Source organism: Anser cygnoides, chromosome 27, assembly GCF_040182565.1.
Source record: "Anser cygnoides isolate HZ-2024a breed goose chromosome 27, Taihu_goose_T2T_genome, whole genome shotgun sequence".
NCBI classification, from domain to species: Eukaryota; Metazoa; Chordata; class Aves; order Anseriformes; family Anatidae; genus Anser; species Anser cygnoides.
Window position 1 is genome coordinate 2,567,765 of NC_089899.1, and position 21,530 is coordinate 2,589,294.

A 21,530-nucleotide genomic window follows, 5' to 3' on the forward strand; every position below is an offset into this window, starting at 1 on the left:
GGTGAAGTGGGAAAAGTGGTTATAACCTTCCTGTGCAACACCATCGCCTTTGCAGTGTTTTGAAGCTTTCAATTTCAGATAACTTTTTGCACCAAGTTCCTGGGAACATAGCCCAGAACATGTCCTAATAAAAACCAAGAATCCTTCATTTTTAGGAGAACAAATACAGAACTGAGTTTAGCTACAAGTCCTATCTTTAAAAACACATGACGTTGTTCTGTTTAGGAACTGGTGTGCAAGGAACACAGGAGAACGCGCTGCTGCCCAGAGGAACGGTTGTGTTGCAAAGCTTTACGAGGGGAAGAGCCCACGCCCAGAGCTGGCCACGAGCCGTGCACAGACCCTGTGCAGCCAAAGCCAAAGAGATCAAAGAGTTACAGCCCAGCTCGCCAGCCCCAGGAAGGCAGGAAATACATCAGTACCCAAAGTCTTTAACTAATGCACTAATAACATAGCGAAATAACTACAGAAGGGAACCTCCTGGATCTGACTACGAGAGATGTGACTAACGCAGGCCCTGTGCTATCACAAACGCTGAGTCGACAACATGCCCCAGCTACAGGAGAAACAAGTTTTATCTGTGTACAGGGAGAGCATCGCTCGCGTAACAGTCTGGATTACACACAATTCGTTGGAAACGGTTTACAATCATTTATGATTTCAGTACAACTCCTCCTGTAGCATAAACAACATTGCTGTGTAATTAATTACCATAACAATTATGGTAATTCATGTTGTCCCTTAATGTTGCGCTCTCACGCTAGCTTCTGCAAGGCCGTCAACCCTCGCAGTGCCAGGGCTGCTGCAATTACAAACAGCAGTGGGTGTCAACCACAAAGGGGAAAAAAAAAACACTGAAAGAATTGCAACACGCTACATTTGGCACACGATAAAGACAGAGGTGCCAAGGTTTAGCCCACTTCTTGTCAAAGAATATGAAGTCAGAAATAAACAGGTGCAATCTCTTAGCTGAAGACAAATCCACTATGGATAAAGCCTCATTGTCTCTCTTTATGCGTAAGAATGTTTTATTGACAGAGCCAGCTCAGATATGTGCAGTCAGGAAGCACATATAAGCAGTCCAACAGTACACAGTCATTAAGGGATGGCAATAAGGAAGGAAGAGTATCAACACACAAGAGAACAACAGTGAAAGACCCTCCCGACCTGGAATACTGATGGGCAATGAAGCTTTTCCAATGCATTTGTATTATTTGTTTGGGACATAGGTTCAGTTTCTTTCATTATGACAAAAAACTGGGGTAATCGAGTGAAAAAAAGGTACTCCTCTTACGTTGAGGAGCTTCCAGAGCACCTGCTGAGTCTGGATTCTGTCAGCAGTTTGGAGGCGCAGCCTCACACCACCATACTGTCCTGCTCGACTAGCTGGGGTTGTGCAGCAGCAATGTCTTGAAGTCCCGTAACACTGCCATACAACTCCAAGTATCTGTAGCACTGCAGTGGCTCTTCCCTTCCCTTTGTGCTGATGCCCTCTACTCGGTGTAGCAGAATTACTATTGTCGGGCACATGAGAATAACAGAAAGAAATAAAAACGTTAAGAGAAAACCGTCAAATGAAATTGAAGTTACTGAACTTCCAAAAAAAAAAAAAGAACCACCATACTGAATAGGCCTAAGAAATGTTAATTTTTTTTTTTATAGGCAATAAAATATCTGTACCTTCCAAACCAAAACATACATGAGTACATACTGTTCAGTGTGTGTCTATTTTTGACAGTTAATGGGAAATGATGCCCTCAGAACATGCATCGTGCTCAGAACGCCATCTACTGGCAGAACTGGCCCTGGAGGGGTAGGGGGAAAAGAAAAAAACCACCAAACCATAGCTGGTTGTTGCAATCTTCCATTCTGAGAAAGCCAAGACATCAGATACACACACATGCCACTACAGGAAGTAAACTACCTATTTAATCCAGTGGAGCAGTGCTGCTGACACACCTTGATGCACAGCTAAATATTTATTATCTAATGGTTAGATGAGATGCAGTTTTGCATACCTTAGGGATGGAGGGCAACGTTTTCTGCTCTTGAAATATTCTGAGCAAGCCTGTGTTAAGCATAGAGCAGGGAAAACAATTAAGCTCACTGAGGGGAAAAAAAATACCCTGCTTCACTGTGTATTAGAAAACCAAGACTGTGGAGAATATTTGAACATTGCTGGCTTGGTATTAGGAACAGGCGTGTTTTCAGAGCCACTTAAGAAATCGAGCCTTTCGATGTTTCAAATTCCATGTAAAAGAGACAGCTATGAAACCACACTGAGCTGAAAATACAGACCAGATACCTTACTGCTTATTTGAATTATGCAAATTTTCTTCACAAAGTATTTTATATCGGGCAGTTATGTGTAACACTGGCAGACCATTAAATTTACATTTTCCCCACGTTAGGCAGAGTACAGAAGCCACCAAGATTAAAAAAAAATTAGCAGTTGCTCTAAGAACAAAACTTACAAACTAAAGATACTCCTTGAACAAAACCTAGTGCTAGAATAATACCACATCTCTATTTCTGTCTTTATGCCTGCGTAAGTATGCCGGGACCCTGCATCTCAATGAGTGAATTAGGAGCTTTTTTTTTTTATGGTGTACAAATTTTGCACAGAACACCACCACAAAGATTTTTTCCACTATTTAGTAAACAAATCAGGAACAAAAATACTTTCAGCTTTTGTGAAGCTCAGTTTCACTTACTTGGGTCTCATATTAGAATAATTGAAGGTACACTAGGATTAGAAGCTACATCCTGCTGTAGATCAAAGGTAAAAAAGACTGAGATGCAATTGATTCAAAGAGGAATTTTTGCTCTTTATTACTTGTGGACAAGTAGGACTGATGCCCCATCATCAAAGCAGACTCAAGTTGCTACAAAATACAAGAAAAACATGGTTCTGGTCTGTAAGACATAACCTTCAATAGGAAAACAAATGAAGCTTTTAAGAGTCACATTTCACAGGCAAATAACAGTTTGAAGAATAGTCACCAGGTAAAGTGATTGGTCAACCAGTTACGGTTTTAATATAAAATGTTTAGTCCAGTCATAAGCTCAGTTGTTCAAACAAAAGTGAGTAGTGGAACCAGTATCTTGAACAAGATCATTTAATTTGTTTCGATGTCAAGTTTGATGGGTGACAAATACAGTAATCTTACTCCAGAAAATACATGTCCACACCTACCTTTGCCTAACCGGCTAACTGTCTTGTTACTGCCTAGATACCTTCAGATGTCAGGCTCTTCTGAGACTGCTCTTTCTATAAGATTACAGCAGCTGCATCTCAGGGGAATTTAGCTGATTTTCTTAAACTAATAATATAAACTGTATACAGAGATATATAACCTACAAGGATTTAGCGGGGACTATGACTGAAATACTTTTCAGTCTTGTGGGAGACTCATGAACTGTCAAGAAAGTAGTGTGGAGAACCTTGCACACAGTGTACACATCACATTCGTGCACGTATGTTTAACTTTTGATGGTTTAAATTTAGCATGTGTCTGGAGTACTAAATTCTAACCAAACCATAATAAAAATTGTTTAAAGAAAATACTGATAGCTGTCAATTTTTTTCTGAAATCAAAATAACTATGTACACCCATGCCAACCTTAGCTTCTCAGAAAAATGAAACAGCATGTAAAAAAAATAATACCTTTAAGTATAACATTCTCATCTGTTGTCCATTCTGCCAGGAGGTTATAAGTTACTTACAAATGGAGACTGAGAAAGAAAGCATCCCCTTTAGAGCAAATAAAGTTAAGCAATTCTAGCAAGCTCTAGCAAAAAGGGAAGTATTTGCCCTAAATAAACAAAAAGGCAAGCCTGAAGAATGGTAGCAGTATTTTCATCAGCCTCTCTGTAAACAATCATCAAGAATAGGCTGGAGTATATCATTATCTGGGGGAAGGGAAAAGTGAATACTAGCTACAAAATTATTAAAAAAAAATATCTTCCTACAAGATTTCATCACCCGCAAAATTGCTTTAATCTTCTTTTTCCCTTTTTTAAAAGAAAAGGTCTCACACTTTACAGCTTTGAATTTGATTTATGAATAAAGAAAAAGCAAATACTAGTTAATTGGCATAGGGTTTTCATACCCAAGGAGTACCACAGGGTTGAATCTCTCCAGTGTGCGTCCCAACTAATATCAAATAGTAATCATGCTTCCACAGAGATGTTCTCATAGACATTTTCCACAATCTCTTGTTCTCAGTTAACACACCTACTTATTTGTATACAAACCCACGACTTGAAGTTGTTCTGTCAGACAAATTGGTTTGAAACCATGCAAAAAGAGCAAATAGTATTTTTGGACTCCTGATAGTTTTAACTCGTATTTCTTAAAATTTTATAAGTTAACAGAGCTCTGAATGAGTTAAGGCACCCATATGCCCAGAAAAAAAAAATAAATACCTCGGGCTAAATACAACTAACTGTTCAGCAGTCATGTAATTGCACAATTGTCTAGCTAATCTGCAGGATAACACTACCAATGACTTTAAAGATCCTAAAATATGAATACTAGAAACTCCGTGAATATAATGGACAAGGCATTGACAAGACATTCTCAAGGTTCATTCTGTATTCCTGGCTCTTCATGGTAATGGCTACTCCTAATGTAATTAGCATTTAGCAGCAAGATCAGCATGTTCTAAGAATGAAATAAATATTCACACAATCAATACTAATGGTTCAAATGCTCAAACACATTGAAAACAGTAAATTTTCAATCCTGCCCAATTCAAGTTTGCAGAAACAAGACCCTTGGCAAGAACATTCACAGCTCTCAGTACCACAGAAGCTTCTGCAAACAAATTCTAGGCCTGAAGTTTTGTCATCTGTGGTGCTCGGAAGGTGTTTTACTGTGTTCGAAGCTGGTAGTCTGTAAAGGGAAAAAAAACAAAACCAGATTTAGTACATTGTCTTTCACTAAAGGTAATAAAGCTGATCAGTAAATTGGGATGAAGAGATAAAGAAAATCAGAAAAAGACAGATCTTCATGTAGAGTAAGCACAAAAATGGGCTTTAAAACAATTAAGGTGATTACAAGCTTCCAAGCCAGAAAAAGTCAACAAAAACAAAGAAGTGGAAGTGGTTTTTTTGTTTAACAGATCTAGTAGCTTTTAGTATACAGTATTTATTCATCCCAAAGCTGGCAAAATGATACGTATGAGACATTTCCTAACTTACATTCCCCCAAAATTCAAGTATTTGGTAATTAAGCTCAGATTCAGTGAACAGCATTACTGTGCTATCCTATTGAGTTTTTCATTTCGACAGCAATAAAAAGGTGACTAGAAAAAGCAGCAAACATGAACGTAATGCATTATGCTGTACAGTTTAACATCAAAGAATACGAGCAAACTGTTTTTGTATCTCAATTTGTAGGTATATCCTGGAGAAACAAAATATGCAGGACAGAGATGTCTACAGTCCATTGCTTTCCAATTTACCTCCATTCTGTGTAATGTAACGAACCCATGGGAGAGCCTGATAGCCGCTCTTCTCAATTATCTTTAAGTAGCGAACCTGGAAAGAAGGATGTGCTACGTTAGTCTTCCATGTCAGCCACGCAGTGTTTAGAAAAAAAATAAACTGGGGGAGTACTGATGGTCAAAGGTGTGTTTTATGGATAACAATGAACAGAAATCATCTAGAAAAGCAAAACTTTCAGATGTAAATATAAACTCCTGACACTTGCGTTAACAGCATGCTTTCCATCTGAAATAACGCAGCCAGTTCTCTGATTATTCTCATTAAGAGGTTCCCCTAAAGTAGAAGAAATCCAGACTTACACTAATAAACAAGGAGTCGTGGTACTTTAATGCGAGGTGCAAGGAGATGCACGTGCAAACGAAACACAGAACAAAGGAGGTAAGTCAGGAGCCCTAAGGACAAGGCAGACAATGCTACAAGGCTGAACAACAATTTTTGTGTTAAAAGCCCAGCGCAAGCTTTACCAGTATTTCTATTTTCATCTACTAACCTGGATTCCTGAAGTGGTGAAATATGGAATCTCAAATTTGACACTAATGGGAGGTTTTCCTTCCTTATCTTCAGCTTCAACACTTGGAAGTCCAAAGTGAGCTCTCATCAGATATTCTTTTCCACCCTTACCAAAAAAGAAGACGTGTTTTTCTTCTTGAAGCAAACAAAAGAGCTTCCAACAATACAAGTTGTTTTCTGTGCATAGTATCAAATTGTTGAATTCCACTAACCATTTCAGATCCTCTCTAGAGCTTAGAAGTAAGCACTTGCTTTTAAATGCAGATCAATTTAGCACCAGCCTGAGGCACAATTCATTTTCTTCCAGTTTCATACTCTAAGAAAACGTAAGAAGTTTTCCTTCTGACTATTCTGATTAAATGGTGAGATAGCTGTAATGCTCATGGCACCACCCAAGAAGCACAGTCTGACAAACTAAAACAGCTGCTGCTACATCTAGGCCAAGGGATTACACCATCCGCAGGTATTGCCAAGAAACCTACTCTCTAAATTGTTCTGAAAAATTTATCCCAGCTAAAAAGATTTGTTTAATGTCATAAAAGAAAAATTTCTTTACAGTGAAGGTGGTCAAACACTAGAACAGGCTTCCTGCAGAGGTGGTTGATGCTCAACACCTGTCAATGTTTGAGGCGTTTGGATAATGCCCTCATTAACACACTTCAACTTTTGGTTAGCCCTGAACAGACGAGGAATTTGGACTAGGTATCTTCAAAGGTCCCTTCGACTGAACTATTCTACTTTATTCTATTTTTTCGCAAGCTCCAATCTTTCATATGAGGAAGAAGAGGCCAGTACTACTTGTCCAATACCACTAAAATTTGCTTTAGGCTGAGTCTGAACACTTGTAAAATGTTACCTTTAAGTAATTATTGTACTATTGGGTGATAAGACTAAAAATAATACTTACTGGAAAAGATTTAATGGACCAGACAATTTCACTGTTCTCTGGAACCCATTTGACACTTCCAACAGTGGTTTTAAACTTTGGCGAGTCTGCATCATTTGGTACTGGAATGTGAATTTCTACATTGTTGGCAGTTGATCTACGCTTAAATTGACTTTTCGCCTAAAGAAGGAAAGGGAGAAAAGGCAGTCTCTAAATATTTCCATTGTGTGAGCGAGTTCAGAGAGCTTTGAGACACACAATTCCCCTCCACCCCAATCTACTGAGAAAGCACTGCGACAGAGAACAAATGAACTTCTCAAAAAAGATGCAAGTCCCACAGAAACGTTAGATGTTTGTACAAAAATACATGCACTGCTGGCCAAGCACTGAAATCAAATGAGAGAGAAGACTAAAAGTAGCCATAATTATTCTAGAACTTCTGACCTTGATCATGTACTCGATGCGGCTGTGGGAATGTTTTTCAATCACGGACTCAATCCAGATAAGTGGTTTTACCTGATCAGAAAAAACATTCAACAGCTGTAGGTTTTACTTCGACATGGTCAAAAAAATATCATTTCCACATAAAATTACACTCAATAGCTGAATCCCACAGAAAAACAAAGATTGTGGTGTTTGAAGCGACAGGTGTTTTTTGGGAAGTAATTATACAAATAAGCAAGAATTGACATAAAACCAAACTTGCAAAAATGACAGGCTTAAGGAAAAAAAAAAAAAGGCATTCTCTGATTAGTTCCGAACATCTTCAGTTATCAAATATTTTGGAATGTATGTGGGTGTTTTTTCCTGTAGCTCTTTTTTTTTTTTTTTTAAGAGATTAAACAATGACAATTCCTGAAAACAACTCTAATTCAGAACTACCATCCTTTAAAAGGAAGGAAAAAGGCCAACTAAATTCATGTGAAAACTTAAGGACTTTTCATTTATTGTCTCCCGTCATCGTTGCAAATTATAGACCTCCTCTATACTGAGCTTTTCCTTTCCCCAAAGGAAAGCTATCTTTATCATTGTGGCTAACATACTCTATACTGATGTTGTCAAGCACAATGAATTGCCACACTATCATTTCATCACATGGTTAGCTTAAAAAAAAAAAAAAAAAGAATCACCCAAATGGTGTTTTGGGAGCAATTTCAACAGTAGTTGAAAAGATAGAGACTTGCTGCCAAGTTATTCCTAAACTCATTCTTACTTCCTCCAAAAAGAGCAAGCACAAAGTTTTACTATTAATGTTTGACTTCACAATGCTGCCCATACTTAAAAGAAAAAAAATTAAGGGAAAGCCATTAGCAACTTCACCTACAGTCTAAATTATTCTCATACAAAAAATTGCTCTAGTCCAAACCCAAACGTCCAGGCTTACGTGGGTATTAAGACGATATGACATGAGTTCAAACTCTCCATCAGGCGGAATGAAAGAAATCGTCCTGTCGTTTTCAAAGCGAGAGAGACGAACGCACTGGTGAAACTTCACATCTTCCAGTTCTACGGATTTACTTTTGCCACCTATCAGAAAACACACCCCAAAATTTCAAGTTGCTGCTCATGTTATATCTGAAGCCTCATCACAGCCAGTTACACAGCCAAGCAGCTGCCTGCTGCTATCTCCCCCACCTCGGTTTAGCCTGCTGTAGTTTTTTAGGACTACGGAACTCCCAATGAAAAGAGAAAAGGAAGCCCAGATGGTTACCATCTTCACAGCGGTATTCCATCTTTTCCTGGTACTAGCATGCAAAACCTAATGGGGTTTTCTCTGTGGTTTTCTGATAAAAAAATATTTCCATCACCTTAGAACAAATCCTTTCACGTGAACTTCAAGCATCCCAAAACTTAAGGTTTGAGAGAATAGCCTTAGTGATTACCAAGCCGTCGCTGAAATACTCACGGCCTGTATTATCAAAGAGAACTTTGTCATTTAAACCAAGGCGGAGCTCTGGCATTCCTGAAAGAAAGACTCGCATTTTGATGGATCCAACTATCTCACTCCGCAACACGTTTCCATTGGCACTGACCTGAACGACAAAGAAAAAAAACGTTAAGATTGGCCTGACATTACATTGAACAACACTCCCACCCCATCCTCACGCCCCACATTTTCTTTTATGTCTTCCTCCTGAGAAATCAATCCTGAGTATTGAGTATAATTCATGAGGGACAAGATGGGGAGAGATTGAAGGAGGAGGAAAGGACATGTCAGAAATTAACTTGGAATTGTCAGGCATAGAGCATGTATCCAAGTAAAGCATTATTGGTCTATTCAATGTCCTTAGATATACTCAGTCTTCATGACAGACAAATTGTTTCAAGCATCACAGTGCACTAACCAGAGTTAGGCTAATTTTTTATGATAACCTCGTAGGTTTTTCAGACAATAAGCTCTTTTCAAGACTTCCTGTTAAGTTTTCATTAAAAGTTCTAGCAGAAGGTACTCACCAAAAGGTTAACAGACTCTATAACATCTAGGAACACTTCATTCTTCCTATATTTTATCCCTTCTGACCTCCACGAAACAGCATTTGTAACAGTGGCGGGTGGACGTGGAGCTCCAGTTTCAAGTTTGTGACCTTCCTGAGTGATGTACCTTTACAACCACATAATGGGGGTGAAAAACAAATGATATTTTGCGATGTTTGAAGCACCTTCACTGTCAGACTCACATCAGCAATCAACAGAAGTTCATAGAATATCCTGAGTTAGAAGGGACCCACAAGGATCATCGAGCCCAACTCCTGGCTCCACACAGGTCTACCCAAAACTATGACTGAGAGCACAGCCCAAACGCTTCTTAAACTCTGACAGCCTTGGTGTCGTGACTAAGTCCCTGGGGAGCCTGTTCCAGTGCGCGACAACCCTCTCAGTGAAGAACCTCTTCCTGATATCCAGCCGGAACCTCCCCTGTCGCAGCTTGACCCCATTCCCTCGGGTCCTATCACTGGTCACTACAGAGAACAGATCGGTGCCTGCCCCTCCACTCCCCCTTCGTGAGGAAGCTGCAGGCTGTGATGAGGTCTCCCCTCAGCCTCCTCTTTACCAGGCTGAACAGGCCAAGTGACCTCATGACTCCTCGTACATCTTCCCCTCTAGGCCCTCCACCATCTTCGTAGCCCTTCTCTGGACACTCTCCAACAGTTTCACGTCCTTTTTGTACCGTGGTGCCCAGAACTGCACCCAGTGCTCGAGGTGAGGCCGCACCAGCACAGAGCAGAGCGGGACAATCACTTCCCATGACCAACTAGCAATGCCGTGCTCGATGCACCCCAGGATAGGGTTGCTCCTCCTGGCTGCCAGAGCACACTGCTGGCTCATATTCAGCCTCCGATCTGTCCACATCTCTCTGCAAGGCCTTTCCACCCTCAACAGCTCCTCTCAGTTTAGTATCATCAGCAAACTTACTCAAAACACCTTCTAGTCCTACATCCAAATTCTTTATGAAAACGTTGAAGAGAAACGGCCCTAAAATGGAGCCCTGGGGGACCCCACTGGCGATGGTCACCAGCCTGATGCAGCCCCATTCACCATAACCCTTTAAGCCCTACCCCTTGGATACTACATGGTTACATTTTACCAAGTATTAAATATTCTGATAACTGGAGTAAGCTGGAACATTTGTTTGCATATAGAAGGATACTTAAAACTTTCCCGAGGACTTTGCTACTGTAAGCAACGCAAACATATACTTACTCTTGTAAAATTTTACTATCAGTGGTTTGCGGGTAACCAAAATCCATAAGCTCATCTAACAACTCATAAATAATAACAAAATTATCCCTAATGCTCTCTTCTTCCAACTCCTTGAAATATTCAGAAAAAACCTGAGAGAACAACGACAAAAAAAGGGAGGGGAAAATGGAGAACATTAGCCGAGGAACTACAGCACATGAATGTATTCTTACAACTAAAATAGTTTTCAAAAAAGCCCCAAACCAAAGCCCGGAATTCACAAACACCGTTCTGTTTAGAAGATTAGCCTCAGGAAAACCCACCTCAATTAAATGAGAGCTACAGAATCCTAGAAGCAGCTTAACTATTATAAAAAAATATTTATTCTGGGGAAGATATGCTTCATGCCAGGCACAGATGAACCAAACAGAATCTATACGTGACATGTCACCACTCCTGCATCAAGTTCAGTTTTATTCTGCGTTCGTAGGTCTTGTGCAACTACTTACAGCAACGTGTCACATCCTTTGCCTACTCGGCTAGAGAATATCAATTCCACTACTAGTGTTGGGAAGATATTTCTACAAAATAACCAAATATAAAATCAAAATACCCAAAGAATTCTTTAAACAAAAAAAAGGGAAATCCCTATATGCTTTGTTTAGACCAGCTTTAGACTGCACTGAAAAAAAAAGATGGAGGTTACTTTTGAGATTTTCTACTCACCTGAACTACTTTATATAAAAATGAAAACACCAGTGATACACAAGCATTCTTCTTAGAAGTCGCAACAACTGATAAAGAACGTTCAGGAACATACATTCAAAATTGCTATTTAAAAAAGTTTAATGAATGCGTTTTTAAAAGCCTCTAGATGACTGCAGTTGGCCAAAAAACTAAGAGTTAATTAGCAGTGCATCTGGCCTAATGAGAGGTAAAGATAAACCTTCAAAAAATAATTTGTTAAAGTGAAATTAACATAAACACTTCTCTGTGCACTATGCCACTGGTGGACGTTACAATACGTCATGCAGAAGACCACTTAATTTAGTATGAGCCTCCTTATGCCCCTCCACCCATTCTCCAGCTTTGCATTTAGACACAAACAATGAAAGTAAAACAGCAGCACTTGGCATATCAGTAAACGCAAGCTATTCACAGTAGAAAGGATACGATATAGGTTGTTATGTTTAATCCACATAAAACGAACTCCTCCGTGGGCTAGGATAGGAGAAAGCGTCCCCTCTTCTTCCTTTTCCATAAGGATTGGCATAAAATGCTCCACCTCTGACATGTCCACATCTCCACGGTAATTTCGACAGATGAGAACCTACAAAAAAATATCAAACTCCTTACACTTTGTCTTTCAAGACTCAATGTTACCATGCAAGACCAACACACGTGAGATATTTAAAATGCTTCTAAGTAACATAAAAACCAAACCAACCAAACAAAAAAAACCACCAAGCATCAGCACGCTCTCTGCACACTATAAATGCAAACCGCAACAGCAAAATAGTTTGCTGGTTAGAATGCAAATCCTAGTTTTTCATCCCAGAGTTGCGCAGTGCTGTTTTCTAGTGTTACTCCTCACCTACGGCTGCACACGCGCTAACAACAACTTTTAAGATGGGAAAACATCAAGTCTTCTGGGACAAACCGCCGCCAATTACAGCGGAGATTAATCACCCGAGGCGGGATGCCCAAGAGCCCTGCTGCTCCCAGCAGCTGTAACTGCGAAAGGCAGACACAGGGCACGGCTCCCCTGTCACCGCGCGACCCCCCAGCGCCAGATCAAACCGGGGGTGCCGGCAGAGAGGCCCCGGGAAGGGGCAAGCGGCTGCCGCACGCCCCGGAGAGGCCGGGGCAGCCCCACCGCACCGGGCCCAGAGCTTACACGGCCCCTCAGCGGCAGCCCGGGGCCGAGGGGAGCCCCCGGGGCGGGGGGCGGCCGCAGACCGGCCTCACCTTCCCCTTCAGGTCCAGCACGTAGACGGCGCTGGCCGACATCGCGCCGCCGCCCGGGCCGCCGTGCCCCCGGCCACGGCCACAGCCACTTCCGCTTCCGGCGTCGGCGCTTCCGGTGGGAAGCGGCGAAACGAGGCCCGGCGGCGCGGAGGGATCGGCGCACGGCGTCGTCGGAACAGCGGCAGAACACAGCGGCAGGGACGTTAAATAGTCCGGCGGTCCCTGCATTTCGACCCCACCATGAAACGGAGCCGCAGCCCACAGAGGGGGCGGCTCGGGCAGGCTGAGGGGGGAGCCCGGGGTTGGATCAGCGATAGAAGAGGAAAAACACTCGGGATGAAGAAACGGGAGGGTTTGCAATGTGTAAATACACATCAGTCACATCACCCCTCAGAGTAACAACTGTAAACGCAGGCAAGCACTTCAAAAACGGCACAAAGAACTCCACAGGAGCACTTAGCATAGCAGTAAATGCAAATACAAAGGATACGATTTAGGTTGTTACGTTTAATCCACATAAAACGATCTCCTCCATGTGCACTGCCTCCTCATCAGTGCACTGCCCCTCATTTCATAGGGAAGTCAGCACCAAAATGAAGGATGAAAGCAGTATTTTAATAAGAAGTTACATCAAAGGTAAAGGTACAAGAGGATCTTAGAACACAGCACACACCCCTCCTCCCCAGTATGTATAGATAGACATTATACAAGTCCTGTAACTTACAAGAAAAGCTGACTCTTCATTTCTAAAAAGGCGAACTGTTAGTACTGAACAAATAAAAGAACATTTTCCAGTTAGCTCAAAGCAATTGACTTTGGCCTTAATCCGACTTTGAGCACTAAAAAAAAATAGCTCTCTGCAACTCTATAAACCAGTGTTCACTAGTCAAGAAGAGATTTTGTTGAATATTTGATTTTAAAAAACAATTAAATAAAACAGTACAAGGTCATAAATGTTTAGAAGATATATTAAATACTCAATATCAAGAATACACAGATTTACATGGCAACCCCGTTCAATACAAACAGAACTCCTGATGCAAAGCCTCGAAAAGCAGTCCATTCACTTGGTCCAGCTGACTTTCGGAATGTCGTAATGCTCAGTCAGAGTATCCAGGTGCCTGTTGAAGTCCTAGGGGATGAGAAAAAAAAACATTTAACACATGACGCAGACATCACCGCTGTTGAACTACAAGATGTCCTTCTCACAGCTTTTGTGTTTCACAGAAAAAAAGCTCCTCCAGCCAGCAAGCCTGTGTGCTGGTAAATACAAGCGAGTATGAATAAATCAGGATAATTCTGCTCACCTCAACTCTCTGCTTGTGGGTTTTAGACGCTTTCTTCAGGATCCTCTCCATTTGCTGGAAGAAGACACAAGAGAGGCCGGTTACTTGCAGTAGCCCCTCAGAGGCTGCATCTGAGGGTGCCTTTGGGGCTTTTAACGCTCCCCGAGCCCAGAGGAAGGGTCTGGCCCTACCCGCTTCTCCTGCATCTTCTCGTAGGCCACCTGGGCCGGGGTCCGCTTGTCCAGGCCGCGCTTCTTCTCCTCCTCCTGCTTCTTGCTGCTCACGATCTGTTCCAGGATCTGGGCCTTGTCTTTCGCCTTCTTCTTCTTCCTGAAGACAGCGGGCAGTCAGCGCCCAGCCCCGGTTCCCCAGCGCCCGGCCCCGGTCGCCAGCGCCCGGCCCCGGGTCCCCAGCCCCTCGCCGGTTCTCCAGCGCCCGGCCCCGGTCCCCAGCGCCCAGCCCCGGTCCCCAGCCCCTCGCCGGTTCCCCAGCGCCCAGCCCCGGTCCTCAGCCCCTCGCCGGTTCCCCAGCGCCCAGCCCCGGTCCTCAGCCCCTCGCCGGCTCCCCAGCGCCCAGCCCCGGTCCTCAGCCCCTCGCCGGTTCCCCAGCGCCCAGCCCCAGTCCCCAGCCCCTCGCCGGTTCCCCCCCGCCGCCGTCCCCTCACCGTTTGCCGGCCCCCAGCCCGGCTCCGCTGCCCTTGAGCCGCAGCGGGCCGCGCTGCACCGCCTCGTAGTCCGCCATGGCCGCTCCACCCGCCCCCTGGCGGCGAGAACGCTCCCTGTTTTTTTCCTTTCCTTTTTTCCCCGTGAGGGAAGAAACCGGCAGCACCGGGCGGGCCCTGAGAGGGCGGCCCCGGGAGCCCGGCAGCGCCAAGTGCCCGACCCAAAGCCCTGTCCCCTCCCCACACACCCCGCTCCGCAGCGAACAGTCCCAGTGTGAGGCATCTTTTGAAGAGTTTGAAGTCAGAATGGGGCTACGAAGCTGGTGAAGGGTCTGGGACACAAGTCCTGTGAGGAGCGGCTGAGGGAGCTGGGGGTGTTCGGTCAGGAGAAGAGGAGGCTCAGGGGAGACCTTACTGCTCTCTGCAACTACCTGAAAGGAAGGTGTGGGGAGCTGGGGGTCGGCCTCTTCTCACAGATAACTAGTGATAGGACTAGAGGGAATGGCCTCAAGTTGCGCCAGGGGAGGTTCAGGTTGGAAATTAAGAGAAATTTCTTCTCAGAAAGAGCAGTTGGGTATTGGAACGGGTTGCCCAGGGAGGTGGTGCAGTCACTGTCCCTGGGGGTGTTCAAGGAAAGGTTGGACGTGGTGCTTGGGGACGTGGTTTAGTGGGTGACATTGGTGGTAGGGGGACGGTTGGACCAGATGATCATGGAAGTCTTTTCCAACCTTAATGATTCTCAGATCTTCGCTTATTTTAAGCAAGGCCGGCATATCTTCACAGCAGGGAGTAGATTTGGCCACCAAAATTTCAGACACCAGACATACCTCCTGGGCAGACAGCATGAAGGACCAAGAAATGAAGATGTTACAGCCTGCCTGAGGGCAATAAATCAGGCAGCCCACCACAGGCCGTAGTAGTGCTGTCAGGTCCTCCTTCTGCCCTTGTGTTTCATGTTTCATATAGCCTTTACCAGCACATTTCTGGTTTTATGTATAACCAGCATATTCACATGTATTTTCAGTGTAAAAAACGTATATGTACTTACATGCATTTATGTTACATTAATAGCCACTAACCAGTGATAATGTGTATTAATAGATAATGGAGGAATAAAGAGACTGAGAGGGCTTCATAGATACTACCTCAAGAGCAAACTACCATTAACATTAGTGGACAGTGCACAGTGCATATTATAGAGAAAAGTGAGACAAAAAGGACAAGGTTACTATCACTGTTGCTAGTTTTTAGCATTTGGTGTTCATTCTTAAAGAAGGACATTGCTAACACTTTTCAGTTAATTTACCATATGAAGGAATGAAAATGTACAGTCCATGAAGTCTGCTTGCTGCTCCAAAGACACAAACAAGAAGCTATTAGTTGTTTGGCTAAATACTGTAACGTGAGTCTTTATTATGCACACAGGAGACAGGTGAGTGATGCTGGATAAGAGCCTTGAGTAGTCAGACTAGAGATTTGATGAAATGCTCCTATTATGACTCTCTGCAGCCTGTGGAATAGGGAAGCTGGTTACTTGATCCTCTGCTTTACCTGAACCTCATTGTTGTAGCTTTTAATATCTGAATATCCAGACCAGCTATAAAGGTGACTTTGAGGAAAGAATGATGGGACAAGACTCAGCAGTCAGAGCCAGAAATGGGCAACAAGCAAACCATTTTCACTCCAGAGCAACTGGATGCATATCAGGTACAAAACAAACTAAATGGGTATTAAGACAGAATATTGAATAATGGCAAGTTTTATTTTTTTTTTTTTAAGCAGTCTCTCTAAAAATTACTTAGAGTATTAAATTACAGCAAAGGTTTTTAGGAACATGCTTGGATTCTTACATCAGGAAGGGTTATAAAGTATAAATTATATGCCAAAAGGAAAGAGTATTAGTGCTTGGCCACATACATTACAATATAATTCCATCTGAGTCACTGTAGTGGAAAAGTTAGGGCCAATGCATGCTAAAAACTGTCATTACATATTATGTCATTTCTTATTTCATAGGACTGCACGTTCTTTACCAGGAAAGAAATTCTGAGGTGAGTCTTGTGTGTGTGTTGTGTGTGTGTTTTATGTATAAAATATGGAGATTGCTACAAAACAGATTACGTATAGGATATTTAAAAAAAACCAAAAATGTATTTATACAAAGTTAAAAATTAAAGTGATTCATTTGGACAATGTGCCTTTTTTTTTTTTTTAGTTTACAAAAACAATGTAATTTATCATAAACTGAGACAGGATTCTAAATTTTATGTTAAGGTACCAGTCTCTTTGCCAGAAATAAGTGTAACAGAGTATGTCTTAGTGCGTACTTTGCCATTGGCTTCCACATTCCCTCACCTCATTTATAGTCAAGTGCTTCAAAGTGTACTGTTATTCACTGGGACATGTAGCCTGTTTTATGAAATCATAAATGATTTTGTCAAATTTTATTCACATTTTCTTCATGTCTTCATGTAAATAATTAGCAGTGGTACTCTAAAGTGCATTTTTCCTGGAGCCTTCATGGGCCTCATCAAATACTCCATTCATTTCTGGCCACAAGATCTACAGGTTTGGTATTCTGTTCATATGAGACTGAGAGTCTTCACTGAAAACTTGTTCTATCATAAATATATATATATTTACACAGATAGTAACATACATAACATTGAAGTTTCATTGTCTTTACTAACCATTGGGCATATTAACAGAAAAAATAACTGTTCATTCAGTTCCTGCATCTCTCAACAGGTAATCAGACATTATTTGCTAATCTCTCTGAAGCACAGAGCATGAATAACAATTTTGTGCAAACGTCCCTCTTTAGAACCTTGATATCCATGTATGAATTCAATATCAAATAAAATATGAATGAATCTGTAATAACTGAAATCTAAATCTATCTGCCTTTCCACGTAGTAAATAGATGCCAGAACCTCTGTGTCATGAATAAGACATTTATTATTGATAAGGATCCCTTTTAAAATTCTACCCTATTGTTTTGTTGATAACAGCTATGAATGGGATCCTTTAGCATAAAGAACTGAAGCAAATAGCATGCTGAAAAAGTAGTAAATGCATTCAAATGACTATGCATGTTTTCTGTCTTCCAAACCCCAGTTCTATGGAAAAACAGAGATAAAAAGAAGTGAATAAAAACCTGCTAGAGTTGGTCCCAGATATGTCTTTCCCTGGCTATGTCTTTAGTCATCTGGGATTTTATTCTGACATTTAAACTGATTCTTTCACGCTCCAATTTAAATCCATTATTTTTGGTCATATTCATTGTGGACTTGAAAAACAGATACCTTTTGCCTTGAAACATTTTTTTGTGTGTGTTTGAAAACTGATTAAGTGGACCTTCAGGCTGAAGGTCATGTGCCTTGTTATCATAAATACATAAATTCTAAATACACTGTGTGTCTGAATACCATTGCTGGCAACGTAGAAGTGAATCTGAAAGTATGTGAAAAATCTTTTTTTAGATACACCTTATGTAGTGGCTTGGCTGCCCAACCTTTGTAAGCATTTTTTTGTAAGCATGAAGGCTTTGTATTTTTCACCAGTTATACTATGTTGTTCTTTTTAATTTTGTCTCTTCCACCAATAACTACAGGGCATAATAAATGTTATTTAGAGAATAGTATCATCCCTCCGGTAAGGAATGTGGAAGTGTGTAAAGTGTGAAAAATGAGATGGAAAAGGCAAACACATTAATCTCAGGGGTCTAAATAACTTGTTCCCTAAACGAGCCTTCCTTTCTATTTCAGACTGTTTTACAGATACCGAGATCTAGCCCCACAGCTAGTTCCGCTCGACTACACCGATAAACCAGACGTGACACTTCCCTATGAACTCATTGGCAGCATGCCAGAGCTGAAGGTACAGACTGAAGAGCACAACGAGAATCAAGTGACACATTTCAGTTTAATCTACCCTTTTTTAATAATTCATTCAGTACTAATTGCTGGGAGGATGAAATACAAATAAATTTTGGCTACTGAAGTCCTTCTGGAAGCTTCTAGTGATTCCTTGAAAATACCCTGAAATTGAACAGAGGTTGAAGGCAGCTGCGGCTGTGTCTAACTCTGATAAATTAGACAAGAACATAAGAACTGAAAAAGGAGTATTTGACTGCCAAAAAGGGGTTACAACAAAAACAATCTTGCTCGAGTTGTATCTTATCTGCACTGAAATAAATGCTAGTAAAAATGACCTTCCCTCGCTCCTCTGTTCTGTTTCCCAGGACAATCCATTCCGCCAGCGGATAGCTGAGGTTTTCTCAGAGGATGGAGACGGCAATATGACTTTAGATGATTTTTTGGACATGTTTTCTGTGCTGAGTGAAATGGCTCCCAGAGACTTAAAAGCTTACTATGCTTTTAAAATTTATGGTGAGTGACATAGGCAAAAAACAATAACAACAGAAAAAAAACTTTGGGAAAAGCCTGTAGCTGCACATGGAAATGTAAAATAATTAATTTTGCCACCAGAATGTTTTCTAATTAGATGTGTTTTTAATACAGCCTTTCTCTGCATTGCATTCGAATGCCCATTCTCTCTCCAAAAACTTCTCGTCCTTTATACCCTCTTGTCTCTGTTCTTATTTAACTGGAATTAGGATTTACTATAAAATTTACAACTTGAATTTATCTGCAGTTTTCAAGAACTGATAAACATTTAATAAATACTTCTGTCTGAGAAACTGCCTTGAAAAGTTCACCACAAAGGATTTGGTTGCCCATAAAGCTGCAGCGTGGTTTTGACTGGGGTTAGGTGGGGATCACACTTCTAGCAGTTTTCTCCAAGGGCAAATTTATATACATAAATAAGTAAAATATTGTGATTCAGCAAAATCTTAAAGTGAACCCCCACCAAAACTGAACAGCCCCCTTCTCTAACTTCCTGTTACTGCCATTTAATTCAGTAGTACTGATTTACTAGGGTGATTTAATTATGGCTAGACTACGTTTAGCCATTAAACTATTCACGATTGTTACCTTAGGTATGATAAAGAGACATGAGACCAAGATTTTTATTTTGTTCTTCTTGAATTTTTATACAAATACATGTAACTTCCTATCCCATTTGAAAGTTCTGCTTACATCAATACATTAGAGCCTAGAAACTAAACCCTTCCTATTAAGGCTTGGCAGTCAGCCATGTGAAATACTGACCTTTCCTGCATTGAATTCATTTTGTTTCCTTTCACAGATTTTAACAATGACGACTACATATGCAAATCAGATCTAGAGAAAACTGTTAACAAACTGACCCGCAATGAGCTTACCCCAGAAGAAGTTCGCCTTGTATGTGAAAAGGTGATTTATGAAGCTGACCTGGACAACGATGGCAAGCTTTCTTTGGAAGACTTTCAGCATATGATAATACGAGCTCCAGATTTCCTCAGGTAATATTTGCTTTTAATTTATAACACATAATTGCTGGGTTTTTATCAGAAGTCTCCAAAACGTGCATTTCCTGTCTCCTCAGCCATTACAGACCACTGGTCTTCCCCAGCAGTTTCTAGTAGAGCTGCCAGATGCATGAGAAAGCACAGAGGCTTGTATGTGACTATTGTTTTTTGAACCTATATATTTTTACACGATTAAAAGTCCTAGTAACTGTAAAAGTTGATATTAGCACTTAGGCTCCATTGATAAGTATATGACATTAGTTCAGCTGATGCGTAACATGGTCCAAGCATGGTTTCTGATGCATTACTTAAATAAAGCAGCATTCTAAATCTTCCATTTATTTAATGTAACTGTTCCTTGCAAGTGTTAAAAATAGTTTCCAACTTAAACTACAATCCTAGGGTTAACTGTAGTGAATCCCTTTGAATGGAGTACACCGGTACACAAGTTAACGTTGCTTCCTGTTTTTTTTTTTTTAATAGCACATTTCACATTCGCATCTGAACCTAGAAAAACTTCACGATAGAAGTGTTTCTTGAACCTGCAACAACTGTTGTTTCTCTTGAGACGACCATCCATGAGAGTGATAAATGAGAGGACCACAGATGATGATTTCTGGAAACAGAACCAGTCAGAGAACCCTTTCTCTTGTTTACCTCTTTAAAAGGAATAATCCATCTTCACTGAAATTTCCCTGTAATTTCACAGAAGGTGCGTGTTTTTCTAAAATTGTCTATTCCTATCCCCTTCCTCCACTAGAGCAAGTCTGGTCTAGACACTGATATAGAAAAAAAATCTTATTTTTAATTTCAGATACAAGCAGATAGGAAAGGAACTTGTATCAAATTCTAAAAAAATCTTCTAAAAAAAATCCTAAGAAAATACCCTACTATCCACTAAAAACAAAACCATTATAGACTCACTCTACATTCACAAATCCCCATACCATTTCCTACTGACCTACTCCTTTTCCCTGAGAGACAAATCTAGCTTTAGTTTAGGAAAACATATTGCTGCCTACAGAACTTGGTTTTCCTTAAAAGGAGTGCAGGAAGTACTCACTCAGCTCAGGTTTTGAAGTCGTGAGAACGCCACCTACTTTGAAAATACTTTTAGAAAAATCACAGTTAATTCAAAATTGTGTAAACAACGCCTCTGATCAGCTTTACCAGTTTTAACAAATGGTTCAGTGAAGCAATTTGCTAAAGTATTCTCCTAGTGTGTAACAGAAGTCCGTTACGGTTCTGAGACAGGTATCAGGAAGTGCTCTCTATTTCAGAAATTGTAATGAAAAGTCAACATACTTTAAACAACAAAAGAAGATCCTATCCCAGATTCCTGTCACTCTTTTCTGTTTTTAAAAGTGTCCTGTTTTCCACACGAGAATCTATGTGTATTAATGATGAACGGAACTGACAAACTAATTTTTTAAAATTCTCTTTTCATAAGAAGTTTATTTATGCAGTGCTCAGGGTCCTGTACAACAGAGTAAAAACATACATACTGTAATAAAAAGTTTTGTTTTTAATACAAACATGAAAATCAATGAGAAGTGTTTAAGAAAGCAGTTGTGGGAAGGGTGGCAGTCAAAAGTGGTCATTCTAAACACACA

General features: G+C 41.1%; 3 protein-coding genes across 3 annotated transcripts; 1 reads left to right on the forward strand and 2 right to left on the reverse strand.

Annotated features, from left to right (window-relative positions):
• Window positions 1-2,807: 2,807 nt before the first annotated feature.
• AP1M1 (adaptor related protein complex 1 subunit mu 1) lies at window positions 2,808-12,713 on the reverse strand. The gene is made up of 12 exons (XM_048077785.2): window positions 12,558-12,713; window positions 11,763-11,919; window positions 11,316-11,383; window positions 10,611-10,741; window positions 9,363-9,510; window positions 8,815-8,941; window positions 8,293-8,435; window positions 7,353-7,424; window positions 6,930-7,088; window positions 6,003-6,128; window positions 5,470-5,545; window positions 2,808-4,898 (listed from the first exon to the last, which is right to left on the reverse strand). Exons 1-12 carry the CDS (start codon window positions 12,597-12,599, stop codon window positions 4,876-4,878), a joined length of 1,272 nt encoding a protein of 423 aa, XP_047933742.1. The 5' UTR covers window positions 12,600-12,713; the 3' UTR covers window positions 2,808-4,875.
• Window positions 12,714-13,151: 438 nt separating this feature from the next.
• FAM32A (family with sequence similarity 32 member A) lies at window positions 13,152-14,669 on the reverse strand. The gene is made up of 4 exons (XM_048077787.2): window positions 14,508-14,669; window positions 14,035-14,173; window positions 13,865-13,918; window positions 13,152-13,689 (listed from the first exon to the last, which is right to left on the reverse strand). Exons 1-4 carry the CDS (start codon window positions 14,582-14,584, stop codon window positions 13,621-13,623), a joined length of 339 nt encoding a protein of 112 aa, XP_047933744.1. The 5' UTR covers window positions 14,585-14,669; the 3' UTR covers window positions 13,152-13,620.
• A 1,063-nt stretch (window positions 14,670-15,732) lies between these two features.
• Window positions 15,733-21,445, forward strand: CIB3 (calcium and integrin binding family member 3). The gene is made up of 6 exons (XM_013195241.3): window positions 15,733-16,211; window positions 16,521-16,555; window positions 18,272-18,383; window positions 18,748-18,895; window positions 19,716-19,911; window positions 20,401-21,445. Exons 1-6 carry the CDS (start codon window positions 16,161-16,163, stop codon window positions 20,420-20,422), a joined length of 564 nt encoding a protein of 187 aa, XP_013050695.1. The 5' UTR covers window positions 15,733-16,160; the 3' UTR covers window positions 20,423-21,445.
• Window positions 21,446-21,530: the final 85 nt, after the last annotated feature.

Excerpts from the sequence above, each read along its gene's own strand:
- AP1M1 (XM_048077785.2), bottom strand. The coding sequence starts at position 12,599 with ATGTCGGCCAGCGCCGTCTACGTGCTGGACCTGAAGGGGAAG. Across the intron at positions 11,384-11,762 it reads TAAACATAACAACCTATATC|TTGTTGCGACTTCTAAGAAG; the intron begins GTATCCTTTCTA and ends GTTCTTTATCAG. Across the intron at positions 7,425-8,292 it reads CATATCGTCTTAATACCCAC|GTAAAACCACTTATCTGGAT; the intron begins GTAAGCCTGGAC and ends TTTTCTGATCAG.
- FAM32A (XM_048077787.2), bottom strand. The coding sequence starts at position 14,584 with ATGGCGGACTACGAGGCGGTGCAGCGCGGCCCGCTGCGGCTCAAGGGC. Across the intron at positions 14,174-14,507 it reads GGGCTGGGGGCCGGCAAACG|GAAGAAGAAGAAGGCGAAAG; the intron begins GTGAGGGGACGG and ends CGCTGTCTTCAG. Across the intron at positions 13,690-13,864 it reads CCCACAAGCAGAGAGTTGAG|GACTTCAACAGGCACCTGGA; the intron begins GTGAGCAGAATT and ends CTCATCCCCTAG.
- CIB3 (XM_013195241.3), top strand. The coding sequence starts at position 16,161 with ATGGGCAACAAGCAAACCATTTTCACTCCAGAGCAACTGGATGCATAT. Across the intron at positions 18,384-18,747 it reads GCAGCATGCCAGAGCTGAAG|GACAATCCATTCCGCCAGCG; the intron begins GTACAGACTGAA and ends TCTGTTTCCCAG. Across the intron at positions 18,896-19,715 it reads CTATGCTTTTAAAATTTATG|ATTTTAACAATGACGACTAC; the intron begins GTGAGTGACATA and ends TTCCTTTCACAG.